General features: G+C 58.0%; 1 protein-coding gene across 6 annotated transcripts in view; it reads right to left on the reverse strand.

The window, feature by feature from the left end:
* The window catches only part of GSE1 (Gse1 coiled-coil protein), a 417,101-nt gene that overhangs the window by 3,995 nt on the left and 396,867 nt on the right, over positions 1 to 16,239 (reverse strand). For 5 of the 6 annotated variants that reach the window (XM_027119073.1, XM_027119075.1, XM_027119079.1 and 2 more), the window contains 11 exons: positions 16,026 to 16,223; positions 15,223 to 15,414; positions 14,474 to 14,772; positions 13,360 to 13,684; positions 10,399 to 11,012; positions 9,105 to 9,217; positions 8,596 to 8,866; positions 7,064 to 7,177; positions 5,900 to 6,265; positions 3,954 to 4,232; positions 567 to 670 (listed from right to left, as the gene is read on the reverse strand). In XM_027119073.1, the coding sequence (XP_026974874.1) occupies positions 567 to 670; positions 3,954 to 4,232; positions 5,900 to 6,265; positions 7,064 to 7,177; positions 8,596 to 8,866; positions 9,105 to 9,217; positions 10,399 to 11,012; positions 13,360 to 13,684; positions 14,474 to 14,772; positions 15,223 to 15,414; positions 16,026 to 16,223 (2,875 nt within the window). The remainder of the gene's footprint in view (positions 1 to 566; positions 671 to 3,953; positions 4,233 to 5,899; positions 6,266 to 7,063; positions 7,178 to 8,595; positions 8,867 to 9,104; positions 9,218 to 10,398; positions 11,013 to 13,359; positions 13,685 to 14,473; positions 14,773 to 15,222; positions 15,415 to 16,025; positions 16,224 to 16,239) is intronic. The other variant, XM_027119074.1, reaches the window with a different exon arrangement.

Genomic DNA, 16,239 nt, shown 5'->3' on the forward strand with positions numbered 1-16,239 from the left:
CCTTCAGCACTCAGAACCAGCTCTGACTGTCCCCGAGGTTTCGGATTCTTACAGTACCTGCGCTCGCTCATAGGAACAGGGTCTCCTGCTGTCTCACAACGCTGAGATATGAAAAATTAGTCCTGCCGCTATAAAACTTATGTCCTGCTGCTTCAGGACTGGCCAAGAGACCCGATCTGAGACAAGCCCCCATCCCGTGCACGGGAGGAAGCACAGCCGCAGGGCTGAGCCTGGCTGCGGGGGGAGTCCGACTCGCTTCAAGAGCTTTCCTCCCTCCATCTTCCTGAGCAAATCACAGGAGGGGGGAGACTTGACACAGGCGATATATATACACAGCATCGTCACCCTTCCAGGATCAATAGTCTGCAAATGAATGACGCTTCCCTCCTTAGGCTGAGACTGTTTTCATCTCTCAAGGGCACAATTTCCCTTCAAAACTTGTCTGTGTGGGTGCTCTTGAACCCAGACTCGAAAGGCTGAACAAAAATAAGCATTATGTGTTTAAGAAAACCCCCCAGGAGCCGATTTTCATTCCTTTCCCCCACGTGTGGTGCCCTGGGACTCACCGCCATGCTGTGGGAGAGCTGCTCGGCCGTGAGACTGAGGCTGTAGTGCTGGGCCTCCAGCCGCCTGCACTGTGTCTGTAACACCTGCCGCTCTAGATTTTGCTCTGAAAAGACAAGTGATGCTGACACATTTCCTGTACGCAGGGGCCACAGGCCTGGCGAGTGTTCCCCTCTCTCTAGAGCCGCCAGCAAAGTCCTCTCCTTTGGACCACACTGCTCCCAGCCCTTCCATCATGCTGGTAAGTACATTAAGTATCACTAAAGTAAATCCAACCCAGTGGAATGAGAACCAAGGATCTAGCATTGAAAGGCAATTTTAAGGGATACAGGTTAGGAAGTAATTAAGGATAAATGTATAGCCTTAAAATGCATTTTTCAAAAAGAAAGATAAAAAGATAAGGGTTAGATATGAAAACTTTCAAGCTGTTAAAAATTTATAGTTTTAAAATCTCTGCCTTTCCAAAAGATACTGAGCCTGGTTTTAACAGGAGAGTGACTTCAAACCATCAAGAACAAATCCCTGCTATAACAGTCTCTTCGATAAGAAGTGGACAGCTACATGTGAAAGAATGAAATTTAGAACACTCCCTGACACAAAAAATAAACGCAAAATGGATTAAAGACCTAAATGTAAGACCAGATACCATAACACTCTTAGAGGAAAACAGAACTCTCTGACATAAACTACAGCAAGATCTTTTTTGATCCACCTCCTAGGGTCATGAAAATAAAAAACAAATGGGACTGAATTTAAAACTTAAAGGTTTTACACAGCAGTGGAAACCATAAACAAAATGACAAGACAACACACAGAACGGGAGAATATATTTGCAATAATCAGACCCACGAGGGATTGGTCTCCAAAATATACAAACAGCTCCTGCAGCTCAATATCAAAAAAAAAGACCCAATCAAAAAAAAAAGGGCAGAAGATCTAAACAGACATTTCTCCAGAGAAGACATAGAGATGGCCAAAAAGCACACGAGAAGATGTTCAACATCACTAATTATTAGAGAAATGCAAATCAAAACTACAGTGAGGTACCACCTCACGCTGGTCAGAACGGCCATCATCAAAAAATCTACAAACAATAAATGCTGGAGAGGGCGTGGAGAAAAGGGAACCCTCCTGTATAAGCTGGTGCAGCCACGATGGACAAGAGTACGGAGGATCCTCAGAAAACTAAAAAAAGAATTACCATAAGATCCAGCAATCCCACTCCTGGGCATGAAACTAACATTGTAAATCAACTCTACTCCAATAAAAAAAAAAAGAAATCCCTCCTTTACATGAAGTGTTTCAGAGAGTAGAAGCCAGGGAAGGCTACCTGACTGATTTTATAGAAGCTAGAACAATCATGATAGCAGGGTAAAGTACAATAAAATCAATCTAATACCAATTAAGAATATAAATTAAAAATCTTAGAAGTACTACCAAATCAAATTCAGCAAGGAGTAAACAAGCAACATCAGAAAACATCAAGAGGTGAAAAACAAGGTTGTCACCTCAGTAAATCTAGAAAATACATTAGTTGACTTTCAACAACCGCACACCAGAAAACTCAGCAGCAACTTACTGGAGCGCTTGTAAAGTTTCACAGAAAAGAGCCCCACGGGTGTCCCTGTTCAACAGTCTACAAATGATCCTAGGCGATACAGCATGACAAGAAAAAGGAAATGTATACAAAATTCAAAAGGAAAGAATGAAACTTTTTATTGGCAGGCCTGATCATCCATGATCATCGAACGAATAAGGGACGACAAACACTAAAACATCCCCAGTGACAACTGATACCTACAATTAGATCTAATAAAAGGAAAGTCAGCCGCTCATGGAGCAAAAATGATGTAACGCCATATTCATAGGTGGGATAACATCACCATCAAAGATGGCCATTTTCCCCAACTCTATCAATTCAGTGTACCTGAAAATCTAACATTTTTGGGTGGAACAAAAAAGGCGATCCTAAAATTCACCAGGGAAAGCCAAGGGCCAAGAACAGCTGAGCTGTCAGAAGTCAGGGTGAGTTACTCCAGACAATGGGGAGCTGCAACGCTACGGCAGTGACACAGGGACAGGCCAGGAGAGCACCCAGAGACAGGCCTGGGCACGTGGGGGGTACACTGCCTGCCAGGAGCACACCCCATGGGGAAGAGGGTACCCCATAAACCTCCAGGATAATTGGTTGTCTGGGTGGGAAAGAAGGAGTTACACTTCTACCTTACTCCATCCACAGAAATGAATTCTACACATAAGAAAAGCAGAACTTGAAGACTTAGAAGGAAATGCATTTGTTACCAAGGAATTCCAACAAGGCACCAAAAAATAAACCCAGAAAAGACGGATACATGTCACTGTGTTAAAATAAAAAGGAATGCTATTAACACATATCCTTCTGGATATATATGTACTTAATAAATTCAAAACGAGGGTTTCATTTGAAGGAGAAAAGGAAGCAAAATGTAGGAGTTGATACTACATAAAATAGGGTAAACAACAAGGTCCTACTGTATAGCACAGGGAACTATATTCAATGTTCTGTGATAAACCCATAATGGAAAAGAACTGAATGTGTAACCGAATCCCTGCTACGCACCTGAAAATAACACAACACTGTAAATCAACTATACACGTCAATAAAAAGTAAATAAAATGTAGGAGTTGACACTGGCATTCCTTTTGATTGTACTTGGCGTGTTTTAAAATATTTGAAAGGATCATGATTATTCATGATAAAAATTAAGACTCCTGTATGATATGGTGATAAACAGAATTTGGGGTTGGCACTGGCCTGGGTTTTGACATGCTGGTGGCCAACAAGGGTTCGCCTCCTGTACAAAGCTCTAGTCCAGGAGGACCACAGAGCATGTGGGGGACACCACCACGTCGCCCAGATGCTGCACACTTGAGCAGCCTGGCCACGTGGGGCTCGGCTAAATGAAGCAGCTTTGCACTTTCCAGGACCCTTGTACGTACCCACAAGCGTCAGGACGGATACAATGTTTAGAAGTGCATGGAAGACAGCAGAGGGCGAGCAGGCCCAGGTTTGCGCTGTCATGCTGAGTGGGGACAGGCGCCTGGTGCCTAAATTCCTCCAGTGAGGATGGCCTCACGTTTGTCCGTGAGGAACTGCCCCTGTAAGCCAGCCTGGGCACCCACAGAAGCCTGAGGAACGGTTCTGGGAATAGGTGAAATGGCTGACGGAGACGTACCTTCCAGTGTTTCTGCCTAGTTGTGGCCCAGGGACCCTGAGAACCCTGAGAGCTAGTGCCATGACTTAGTCCCCAGCCCGGTGACAAAATCTGGTGCTGACTGGCCTGTTAAGCTTTCCTTCCCTGCCTTTCCCGGGCCCCTCGCCTGGCCCTGCCTCCCGCTCCCCTGCGTACCTTCTACGTGTTCCTGGTAAGCTTCAAAGATGGCCTCGATCCCGTGCCACTTGCGCTTCGGGGGGTCCTCGTCGTCGTCCTCTCCGTCGTCGTCCTCCTCCTCCTCTGAGTCCGGGTCCACCTCCTGTGCCAGGGGGCCCTTCCTCCCGGCGGGAGGCTCCTGCTGCCCGTCACGCTGGGGCAGAGGCAGCCGGCTGGAGGACCGCAGCTCGGGGATGTTGTAGTGGACAGAGGTGTCGATGCTGTGGTTCTGCTCTGCACACAGCACAGCTGCGCTTCCTGGGGAAGAGAAGACGGCTCATCACAGGGCCCATGGGGACCTGTGCTGGGGGCAGGCGACGGAGTCAGCGTGACTGAGGTCTCGCCGCGGACAAGACGAAGCATGGTGAGGCCTGTGCCCTTCGGAGACCGAAGACGGCACCATCAGGAGGGCTGAAAAGAGCCGTAAAGACGGCAGCAGGCAGAGCAACTAAGCCCGTGCGCCACAACTACTGAGCCTGCGCCCTACAGCCCACAAGCCACAACTACTGAGCCCGCACGCCTAGAGCCCGTGCTCTGCAACAAGAGAAGCCACTGCAATGAGAAGCCCGCGCACCGCAACGAAGAGTAGCCCCCACTCGCTGCAACTAGAGAAAGCCCGCGCACAGCAACGAAGACCCAACGCAGCCATAAATAAATAAATAAGACAGCAGCAGGCCTAGGTTCAATTAATCGCACCACGGGTACGAGCTCAGCTGTGTTAGGCCCTGAGCTTCCGAAGTCGTGTTCTGTGAAACTGTGGGTTTGAGCTTGGTCTACAGTGGGCCCTCAGTAAGTATCTGCCCCCGCTCGTCAGGAAACGCAGACGCTCCAGTCCCTGAACACACTCCGTGCCCTGCCGGCTACCAGGAGGCTGCTAACTGGCGGGGGCCTGTGTAGACAAGGTCCGCTCTGCCTTGTGGCCCTGCTGCTGGTGGTCTAACAGGCGCAAAGGTCCTCCCCGCGTGGACAGCAGACTCGGGCAGTCAGTGGACCGGTACGGCCCAAACTGTCAGGGCTGGGTGACTTTAAAGTCCAGACAAAACAGGTGTAACATCAGGGAATGGTTGAAATGAGGCAGGAAAAATGTGTCCTCAGGCCACCGAAAAGCCTCTGTGGGTGTGTCTTAGGGGGGAGCACAGAGGGGTTTGATCTAGTCACACAGTCAAAACGTTTCCTTCTGGAAAAATACGGTTCAAGTAAATTCACAACAAACTTCCCATAAAGCGCTCCTCCTGCCTTGGAGAGTTGTTTTCAAAGGTCACTGCGAAAACCACTGCCCTTTTGCTTTGAGTATCATTTCATCTCTGCTGACAGCATTAATTTACCTGAAGGATACTGACGTCAGAGCTGTATGTCTAATAGTCAGCTCTTCTAGGTTGCAGGAGTAAAATTTCTTTTATACTTTCTTCTGGCTACTGGAGTGTACAGAAATTTATTTTACACTCAGTAGTGATTTAATCACTGAGGATTCTTTTCTAATCAACGGGAATGAAATGTACTGACCCCTGTTCTCTGACCTGCAGTGATTCCCACCAAAATGTCCAAGGGGCATGAATCTGGGGGCTCACACATGGGGCTGGAGCAACCAGTGTGTCACACAAAGTGCTCGCTGGGCCTAGTTATCAAAGAACAGGGAGCTTTCCAGGTGAGTCTGTAGGGGAAGCTGGGAAATCATTCAGCTGTAGAAGGCATGGATCCTGTTTTTGCTGAAAAGCCTCCTCGAAGGGCCTTATTAAATTCAGACGGCCTCTCTTGCTAAGCTTCCCTGACGTGTGGTCCACGAAGCAGCAGCACCCGGGCACCCGCTCCAAGCGGTGCGCTCTCAGGCCCCACCCCGGACCCGCAAAGGCAAAGCCCGCCTCTACCGCCAGGTGCCTCACACACCCCGAGCGGCGCTCCTCAACAAAGCCAGGCGGCCCCGTTACCTCTGTGCTTCTGCAGGGCTTTCTGGGTGGACTGCAGGACGGACTCGTGGAACTGATGCGCGAACTCTTCCGCCACGAAGGGCTCCCACGGCTTGCTCTTCCCGTTGATGCCGTGGGACAGCGGCACGGGGATGTCCTTGGGCGCGGGGCCCCGGATGTAGTGGAGCATGCTCAGGCTCTTCCTGCCCCCAGGGGTCTCGCTCGGCCTGGCTTTCTCGCCGCTGGCGGGGGCTGGCTCTGGGACTCGCTCCTGGGGCCGGAGCTGTTCCAGTCTCCCAGGCTCCGTGGCCTTCTGGGTGTCAGACAAGGAAGCAGTGATACCCACAGGCTTCTCCGTATCCAGAGAGGCTTGCTGCGTGGCTGGTTCTTTTAGAGACAGAAAGTGAGGAACACGTTAAGACCTGCAAATGTGAACGGGCCAACCCTGATGTCTAGAGCTTACACTGAATGAAGACCTAGGACAAAGGACCCGGACTCCGGAGCCATTTAATTAAAGGTCAGTGTGCACTGTGTGGTCTGAGACGGGGTGTGTTTAGCAGCAAGGCCATCCTTGAGAGGTGCCCCAGGAGGGCATCTGAGAGGCAGAAGAAGAATCTGAAGGAAGAAGCAAGTCACTTCCAGTCATCCGAAAGGCAGGAAGTTACGTAGCCCGACCCGACCGGAAAGATCCAGTTAAGAGCTGAGAACAGGGCCAGACCAACAAGATTTCCTGCTCCGTCAGCAGGACAGTGCAGGAGAGTCAGAGCCACAAAAGAGAGAGACAGAAGGTGTGAAAGCAGGTACTGGAGGGGCCTGCAAGGCAGAAAAAGCAAGACAGAGACGCCGGGAGGAGGGCGAAGGGTAGATGGACGGGAGCACAGAGCCCAAGCAGCAGGTGCTGAGACCCGGGCCACCGCTGGGCGGACGGACGGCGGCCAGAGCCACGCCGACCACCGGGCACAGTCTGCCGCAGCCGGGACCCTCCCCCTGAGCCCTCAGAGCCCCGACGGCCAAGGCTCGCGCTGCGGCCGAGGAGATCCTTCCCACGCGCAGGAAGCTTGAGAGAGAGACGGAGAGAAAGAAGCACACGCTGTGTCCAGGAGGAAGACGACCTGGGGTGGTGGCCTCTGACCCTGGGCAGCCCCCGGGACAGTCCCGGGCGGTGGCGGATGGGGCTGGCCTTACCGCTCAGGGACCCAGCAGGACTGTCCCTCGGAGAGTTCCTGAGCGGGTCTGCCACCGCTGCTGACAGCGCCCTCTGCTTCATGGCCTGGAGCAGCTCAACAAGCCTCTCTTTGTCTATGAGAAAAGCAGCCCGAGATTAACAAGAGGATCGTGTCACTCCTGGGAGGGAAGGAGAGCAGGAGTCCAGCCCAGGCCGCGACCGGCAGGCGCGAGTCCTTTAGAACGAGAAACACAAAGCCACGGGGACGGGCTAGGTTTAGAGGAAGAAACTGCACTTTACAGCGAGCCCAGATTCCTCTCAGCTTTTACTACATAACATTTCAGGTGTGTTCGAGAACAGCTGTGTGTGTGCAGCGAATGACTGGTACCTGCGAGCTTCTGGGAAGGAATTCTTATTTAAAAGAGAAAAAAGTTGGCTCCGACACAGGAAGCAACCCCGAAGAGCCCCACAGAACCCTGGGAAGCACAGGCTGCTTCCTGACACAGTCTCCTCCCCGCCGCCTGCCACGCGAGTGCGAATCCCACGACGGCTGCCGTTTAGGGAAAAGGGACACCGACCTGGTGACATCTGATGCCACAGATTCCCGACACAGTTCAGGGGCCTCTCGCGGACTGAAACTTAAGTGGCCACATCGCCGGCGGCTTCCTCCAGGAACTAAGCCAGGCACAAAGATTCTCTTTACAGACAAAACTATGCGCGTTCCCAGGGATTTGCCCTGGTAATCGTGTCACTGCCCCTTCAAGAGAAAGCAAGAACGCCAGCTCACTGGTTCAACACAGTAACTGAATGCTACACCCCCGCTACCGAAATAAGTGGAAGTAACTAGATGACCAAGAAGCACTTCTGCTTTCCTCTTCCTTCTGGAAAGAGGGGAGCGAGTGCCAGCAAGGGGACCGTGGGGGTGCGCACCCCAGGAAGGCCTAGTTTTCACCTGCGCCACCATCCTGGCACTGAGCAAGCGTGAGCAGCACACCAAGGCAGCAGGTGCCCCAGAAAGTGTTCAGACCGCACCACGGGCTCCAGCCCAAGAGTCGGCCCCGACATGGCCCTTGGTGGCCAGAGCGATCTGGAAGCATCTCTCAGGGCAAACTGTCCACTCAGTGGCTGTCGGCTCTGCCCAGCGGCCACGAGAGCGGCCGCCAAGAGAAAACGCCCGCTACCAAGAAGCCTGAGCACCTTGCTCGGGAAGGCGCACGTCCACCCCACACGCAGGGCGGGCTGAACGTGCTGGGAGGCCTGACGAGGGCCAAGAGCAGCCAGCAAGCTCACGGTGGGCTGTGCACAGAACATCAGCGCGTCTTCAATCCCACCCGGGATGAGACAAGAGCAAACAGGCTTTGAAGGGGGCCGTGCAAGTTTCCGACGGAGAGAGAAGTGTGACAGCGGAGACAGTGAGGCAAGTCTGTGAGAGCAGAGGGGAGCCGAGAGGAAGCCCAAGAGCCCCAGGACGCCGCCAGGAGCCCGCGGCCCCGCCTCCTTCCTCAGAGACCCTCAGCCCTCCTGGCGAGGCCCCGCCCCACCCAGGCCTCACCTTTCCTCTTCTCAGTGCTGACGTGGGTCAGGTTGAAGATGGTCAGGAACTTCCTCTTCTCCTCGAAGTTGGGGCTGCTGTTCATCTCGTCGGGGCTGTAGCGGGTGGACAGCGCCAGTCTCGGTGAAGGCGTCTGCCGCTTGCTCTGAACCATCGGGGGCGACGGGCTTCTTTCTCTCAGCATCCGCCGCCGCTTCCTCCGCTTCTGGGTCAGCAATTCCTCCTTCTGCTGTTGGGTGGTCAAGCCAAAAAGTTGCAAAAACTCTAGCTTCTAGATTGGGAAAGAAAACAAATGAGTTTGAAACCACTGGCAGTGGCGTGCTTCCACTGACCCAGGGGCCCCTCCTGGGGTCCTCGAAGCTCTTGTGCTGTGGCCACTCCGTGCCGGGCCTGGGAGGAGGAGGGCCCTGACGGCGTCCCAACGAGCGTGGGAAAGCCCAGAGGCAGGCACCGAGGTGAGTGCCAGCAGCCCAGCCCCGCGCCTGCCCGCAGCGACGAGCCCCAGATACCTCGGAGGACGTGTCCAATTTGAGGGGCGGCTGCTCGGCCACGCAGCGGAGGTGAGCCCTAACCTCCTCCTCATCACTCTCGTCGTAGGAGTCGTCCAGGTCATAGTAGTATCCTGGAGGTGGAACGGATCTACTCAGCTGGGCAGGGAGCCTCGACTCGCCAGTGAGCACACACAGGGCACTCCACCTGGCAGGCCAGGCCCTACCGCCCTTTGAGCACCCCCAAAGCCAGACTCCTTTCACCCCAGGTGGAAATGTGCATTAACCCCTAGTCCTAAGGCTTCTCAGGGCTGGCAGGTGGGGGGCAGAAAGCAGGCACCAGGCTTCCCTTGGATCCAGACCCCAAGTGACCACGCGGTCTCCTGGCCAGCACCGATCCCCCAGCAGGGGACCGTTCATCACACAGGCCCGGGGCCACGTCCACGGCAGCCCAAGGCTGTCTGTGCACATCCACTCCCTCCTGCTCGAGAGGGGACAGGCACACTCAGGTCCCCGTCCCCTCAAAGGTATAGAGCATACATGCAAACTCCTGTGCAAAGAACAGAACCCCTGCACCCGAGGGCACCGGGGCTCTCCCCCCGCCTTCTCACAAGGTGAGTGGAGCAGAGAAAGCTTCCTGGGGCTCTACATTTAGCCTAGACCAACAACGTAGACCAACCAAGACTCGCTTGGCCTTGGCCCCCGCTTCCGGCTAAGAAGCGGAATTTAATACCATGCAGAAGAAACTGGTCTGGACCCCTGATCCCTCCTGGTCTGACAGGGGTTGAAGGTAGGGGACAGCCATGCTTGCCCTGGGCCTGCTCGCCTGTTCTCCGTAGCTCTTTGGGGAACCCAGGGTGCCGCTGGCTGAGTCCCACCCCACCCTGTGCAGAAGCAGGAAGGAGAGGCAGCCAGAGCTCCCGCCTCCCCCGCCCCCAGGCCGCCCACCCGCCTGCAACTGGGACGGCAGCCCCAGGAGAGGAGTCCCTGCCGGGCCCTGGGCCACCCTCTCGACAGCCGCCTCCCCTTTATGCTGCAGTGTTAATATTTCAGACCGTCTTACTGGCCTCTGTTCATCACCTATTAAATGTGCGTGTCTGTGGAACTGTTTTCACAGTCTACAATTTGGCTTTTCGGGATAACACGCACTGTGGCAGGACAGACGAGGGGCCCAGGTCTGTCTTCCCAGAAGTGTCAGGCAGAAGCCAGTGAACTTGCTCCCTGGAGCTGCTGAGACCCCGGGGCAGAAAGCCAGAGGGAGGAGGGAAAAGGAGGGAGGAGGGAGGAGGGAGGGCGCGGCCGCCAGGGACAAGACCTTTCTCCTGGGCCTCCCGCCGCCGGCGCTCCTCCAGGTCCAGCTTGCTGACCAGCCTCCGTCGCTGCTGCAAGAACTCGTCGTAGACATAGGTGGGGTCGGGGCCCCGGGGCGCCGGGGGCCGGTAGGGCGAGCCCGGCTTCAGGGGCCCGGGGGTCTCCCCGAAGGGGGCCGGCGGGGCGAGCGGGGCCCGGGGCTGGCCCAGGACGGTCTGGGTGGACGGCTCGAGCTCCGCCAGGAAGTGCGCGGGCGCGGGGGGGAAGGCCTGCTGCTCCAGGCCCCCTGCCTCGCGGGCCGGCGGCTGGTACTTGTCCAGGGGGGCGGCCTCTCGCTTCCGGGGTCCCTCCTCCGCCTTCTCGGGGCAGTAGACCCTCTCCACCTTCACCAGCGGGACGGCCGCCTGGCGGCTGGGCTCAAACGGGGCAGGGTGGCCGTGCAGAGGGTGGCCCTCGGGGGCGCGCCGTGTCTCCAGCGTGCTGTCCATCAGGGACACCGGGTTCCAGAGGGCCGTGGGCACCGAGTGGTGCTGGGGCTTGGGTGAGATGAGGGGCGGGGGGCCGCCAAAGTGCTGCGGGGGGTCGCGGCCTCCCGGCTCGTGACGGTTTGGTCCCGGCCTGCGAAGGGAGCGGAAGCAGCCATCAGCCGCGAGGGCCCAGGCGCGCCAGCCACCCTGGCCCCCAGGCCGCCTGCCGGGAGCCCCGAGCCGGCCAGAGCTGGAGGGGCGAGCAGGAGGCCTCCTCTGGGCCACGTCCCAGGGCTGGAGGGAGGACGGGCCTTCCGCTCCGCCGCCTTCTCTGTGGACAGCTCGCGGCAGGCGTGTGCAGGCCCGCTTTGGAGAGAACAGGGAGCCCGACATGGGCTCTGCGGGTCTAGGGCAGAGACAGTCCCGGCCCGGCCAGACCCGCTCGAGCCCGTCTCTCACCAGCGACCTCACAGCAGCTCACCCTGTGCCACCGCTTCCTGAATTCCGAGCACGCTGAGAACAGACCCGCCCCCGGGTGATCCCAACTCCAGGCGAGCCACGCGGAGGGGGCCCGGCCTCCTCTCTCCCTCCGTGCTCCCAGACAGCAGCAAGAGGCCGGCCTCGGGGGCCCACCCGGCCTAGACCTGCTTCCATGGACACCCTCACAGCCGGCAGCTACGCCCAGAGGGTCTTCAAGGCCCGGGCTGGGGCCTGTCCAGGGAGCCAGGCCACCTGCCGGAACGCGTGCCCCTCACACACAGGGAGGGAGGGAGAGGACCTTCCATCAGACACACAGCTTTGCCCCGAAGCCAAACTAAGGGCCTCTTTCCTCGGTGCATTTAAAACAACATTCACCTTCCAGAGGACTACGTGGCCGCTGTTTCTCCAAAGTTTATCTATTTTCTTAAGGGAAGCCCCACGCTGCCATGGAGACCGAGGGTAAGGTCTGAGGGGACGGAAGGGGAAGGGCAGAGGCCACGGCAGGCACGTGAGCAGCCGTCTCCCAGGGCTCCGCCTGCCTGGCCGAGGAGGGGGCCGGCTAATCAGAGCCACCAAGGCCACTGCACCTCTGCTGGGCGGATACGAAAGGGAACCACATCGAGAAGCGCTAAGTCCTCAAGTAAACAGCAGAGGAATGAAACCTGTTAGCGAAGCAATATTGCACGTGCTGTAGCCAGGCACAGCCTGGTTTTCTAACCCGGAGCCCAAGGGCCCGCAAGACCATCAGGTTTGCGCTGCTGTGGGGACCACCGAGGCCAGGTGAGGACCGAGGCAGAGGCCACCCCCGCTGGGGGCAGCAGCACACAGGCCCTGACAGCTGCGCTGGGATCTTGCAACCCCAAGCAGAGAAAGCCACCCTCGGGTGTCAGCACGCCCTGAATTTATCAGGAGATGCTGGACGTGTGCTGACTGCTCGCCCAGTCCCCTGGGTGTGACGGGGACCAGAGGAACAGAGGGCAGCTCAGCAGCAGACGAGATAGCCCCTGTATAGCCTCGGACGGGCCCAGAGAAGCAGAGGGACCGTCTGCAGCACAGACCTCGCTGTGGCCACGCTGAGCGGAGCAGAGGCCGGAGGAGGTAGGAGACCCAGGCAGGGGCCTGGCCACAGTGCACTCCCGGTCACACCCAACTAGCAAGCGAATCCCCTCAGTGGATGCAGAGGCAGGATGCAGACCGCTGGACGGGCCAGCCATGCCCAGGACACAGAAAAAAACCCACCAGTCAGCGAGAAGCTGGAGAAAGAGGGAGGGAACAAGTGGACATTTACAACGCCTCCGACCCAGAAACCCAGCACCATGGACACCAGGGGCTGGCAAGAGGCTCAGAAATCCTCCCACCCAAGCTCCTTTGTGCAAAGCTGAGGGAGATGGGCCCGGAGAAGGCGAGTGGGGTCCAGTGTGCCCAGGCCTGGCCAGGCTCTCGCCACCACCTCTGGTGTGGGTCTCAGCCCGGCCCTTCAGAGTGAGCCCTGGAGGGAGGGAAGGTGGGGTCGGGGACACAAGGTGACAGCCAGATCAGCAGACGGGGAGCAGGGAGGCCCCACGGGCAGCTGGAAGAAGAAGGAGCCCAGCTCACAAGGCAGGTGTCGGCAGCCAGGGGTCCCAGAGACAGGTGCAAAGGCCTCTTGGAAATTTTTTAGAACGGGGCTGGAAAAACGGGTATTTTTTAAAATTACAAAAGCAGTAAAATTAATTTTTTGTTTGATTAAAAATTAAAGGGAGTCCCCCTTCTCATTAAAAAAAAAGTTTGGGCAGAGGGAGATGGAAAGGACATAATTATTGAATGAAAATTCTCCGTCGCCCTCCTTCAGGCGCCGCGAGCGTCGCTGCTGGGAAGCAGCTGGGCCGAGGCTGTAGACACAGGTTACTCGGGGATGGACGCCCCTGAGCAACCGCCTTCCCTCCTCACCGCTCCCTCCTCCAGGCCAAAGCGGGGGTTAGACAAGTGGCAACACGCAGGCTCCCTCGTGCAGACGCCGCCCCCATCCCCGGGCCCACCTGGCACTCTCAGGCCTGTGCTCCGCGTCTGCGGGCGCCGGCGGCCGGCCCAGGTCCAGGTGCTGCTCCAGCACCTGCTGCCGGAACTCAGACACCTGCGACTGGCGGTCCTCCTTCTCCTGCCGCAGCCGCCGCTGCCGCGCCAGCCACTTCTCCTCCTCGTTGGTGCGCTGGAGGAGCAGGGCCGTGGCCGCACTGCTGCCCGGCAGAGAGAAGAGGCCGTGGGTGGAGAGGAGGCCGGGCACGGGGTGGTGCGGGGCGGCCGCCGGGTGCAGGGGGTGCTGCACGGGCTTGGGCGCCTGCAGGCCCGCGTCCTTCAGCTTCTCTGTGGGGGAGAAAGGCTGTCACGGCGGGATCTCAGCGCCAGGCTCAGTCCCTCCCCGCTGCCCGTCCTCCCGGAGGAGACATGCACCACCCTCCAAGGGCCTCCCCGCGGCTGGGCCAAGACAGCCAGGGGCATGGATGCTCCCGGGCACTCGCCTCATCTGGGTGACACGCTGGGTGTGGGTGTGTGGGGCAGGCTCACGCCCACACGCCAAAGCAGACTTGAACTCTGGGAATCACCCGAGCCGGTTGCTACAAGTTAGATTACGCGTACGTATAATAAAATAAAATGTTTAAAAACTAAGGCTAGGGCTTCCCTGGTGGCGCAGTGGTTGAGAGTCCGCCTGCCGATGCAGGGGACGCGGGTTCGTGCCCCGGTCCGGGAAGATCCCACATGCCGCGGAGCGGCTGGGCCCGTGAGCCATGGCCGCTGAGCCTGCGCGTCTGGAGCCTGTGCTCCGCAATGGGAGAGGCCACAACAGTGAGAGGCCCGCGTACGGCAAAAAAGAAAAAAAACTAAAGCTAACAAATACTTAAAACTATCCCCTCCTAAGAATTATGTCACGTTTTACCACGGTGCACAGTCTTTCAGCTGTCTACCTACATCTGTCTTCTCTGTGTCGTGTGCCTCTCCCCCCGGCTCCCTGTCCGGGGACATCAGGCGCGTAGCTTGCAAAAGGCATGGTGTGAATCTGCTCCAGGCCGGCGGGCAGACGCTACGCGGCAGGGCCCTTTCCTCGGGGAGCCCCCCAGCACGCAGCTCCCCACGCACGGTCCTCCTCTCGGGTACCTGCTCGGGTTGGGGTCAGCTGCTCCGAGGCCTTGCCCCGCTCCTCAGCGGCGTGGCTCCGTAGCCCGTGCAGCTCGCCCACGGGCAGGAAGGCCGGCTCCAGCGCCTTGACGGCCAGCAGCTCCTTCTCGCGGGCCCGCTGCTCCCGCTGACGCTCCAGCTCCCGCTCACGCTCCAGCTCCTTCTCACGCTCGCGCTCCTTCTCACGCTCACGCTCGCGCTCCTTCTCGCGCTCGCGGTCAGCCTCCCGCTCGCGCTCGCGCTCGCGCTCCCGCCTCAGCTCCTCGTCCATCTGCATCCTGCGGGGCGAGCAGAGGGAGATGTGCGGGGGCGCTCGGGGCCGGGCCGGGCCGCTAGGGAGAACCCCCAAAAGCAAGGAGCTGACACCCGAGACCAAGGTTTTCGTGAAAAAGCCAGCATTCCCATCCGAACGGTGACGGGAGGTGAGGCGGGTTCTACTCTAGTTTAACGCGCTAAGAGACTCAAAGTCCATTAGATCAAAAGTTGTGCACCAACTCCCGAAGCGCCATGGAAAGCTCACTGCCGGGGGCTGGAGATTCTGAGGATGCAGCCTCGCCAGGCACTGGCCAGGAGCTCAGAGCACCCACCATCACCGCCCCGTGTGCAGGCGAACAGACCCAGGACCCGAGTGGCCAAGGAGCCCGCCTGGCCACACACGAACGGCCCAGCCAGGCTCTGCCATCCGGGGAGGGAAGAGCAGAAGACACCCGGCCTGGGACGGGACTTACCTCTCGGCACTGAGGCTGGACATCCGCTCCGAGTGCAGCGCTGCCAGGGACGAGTGCGAGAGCTCGGGCGGGTAGCGGACCCCAGAGAGGTGGAGATGCATAGCTGATGGATGCAGTGGGGGCAGGGAGCCGGGGGTGGGGATGGGGTAGAAGGGGGACCGCAGGGCCGACAGGCAGTAGGAGTCGTCCATCCTGTGCGAGAAGATGGGGCTAGTGAACACGGAACGTAAAGGAAAAAAGGCAAGACCCAGCCCTACCACCAGGTGCCCCGGCCAGGTACGGTTATTGATCCAGGGGCGCTGGACAGGGCAGGACGGCCACAGAGCCTCCACGAAGGCCCTGGAGAAAGGGTCCACACCCACAGCCAGACCCAAAGCCCCTTCCTCCCAGAGGCCAACAGATGGTAACAGCTCAGGGCTCCGAGGCCCTGCTGGCCACCCCAGGCCAAGTGAGGAGACTTCCAGGTCTGGGGTGGGGTGGTCCACAGCATAACTGCCGACCCGTCACGGAGGACGCAGGAAGCTTCTACGTAGAGCAGTGGTCCAGCGCCGTCTCCAGCGGGGTTTCCTGGTCGCACACAAACCTTGCGCTCTGCGCTTTAACGCGTAAGTGCACCAGTGGAGCCGATGGCGGGAGAGGGAGGGGCTGGGGCGAGGCCAGCTCGGACAGAATTTCCCTCTGGGGGGAAAGTCCTAACGGCTCATCTGCAGGGCTGGGAGGGGCGGCCGCCTGGGGTCTCCCTGGGAATCTGGCCCCAAGCAGTGTCTGCCCAAGGGTGGGTGGGGAGGTCTGGGGCGCCTCACCTGAAGGCCGGGTGGGGGAAAGGGTGCGGGGCCAGGTAGCTGGGGTGGTAGTAGGCCGCGGCGGTGGCCGGGTCCAGGCCCAGGGGAGGCAGGGAGGACACGCGGAGGTCCTCAGCGGTGTGGTAGGGCCGGAAGCTCCGCAGGTAGTCCTCCGTCACCGTGCTGGGGGGCACCACGTGGTGCACGGGCCGCTGGAGGCTGCGGGAGGGACGGA

The sequence above is a fragment of the Aethalodelphis obliquidens genome, unplaced genomic scaffold (genome assembly GCF_003676395.1).
Source record: "Aethalodelphis obliquidens isolate GAN/ISIS:26980383/991018 unplaced genomic scaffold, ASM367639v1 scaffold20, whole genome shotgun sequence".
In the NCBI taxonomy this organism is placed as follows: domain Eukaryota; kingdom Metazoa; phylum Chordata; class Mammalia; order Artiodactyla; family Delphinidae; genus Aethalodelphis; species Aethalodelphis obliquidens.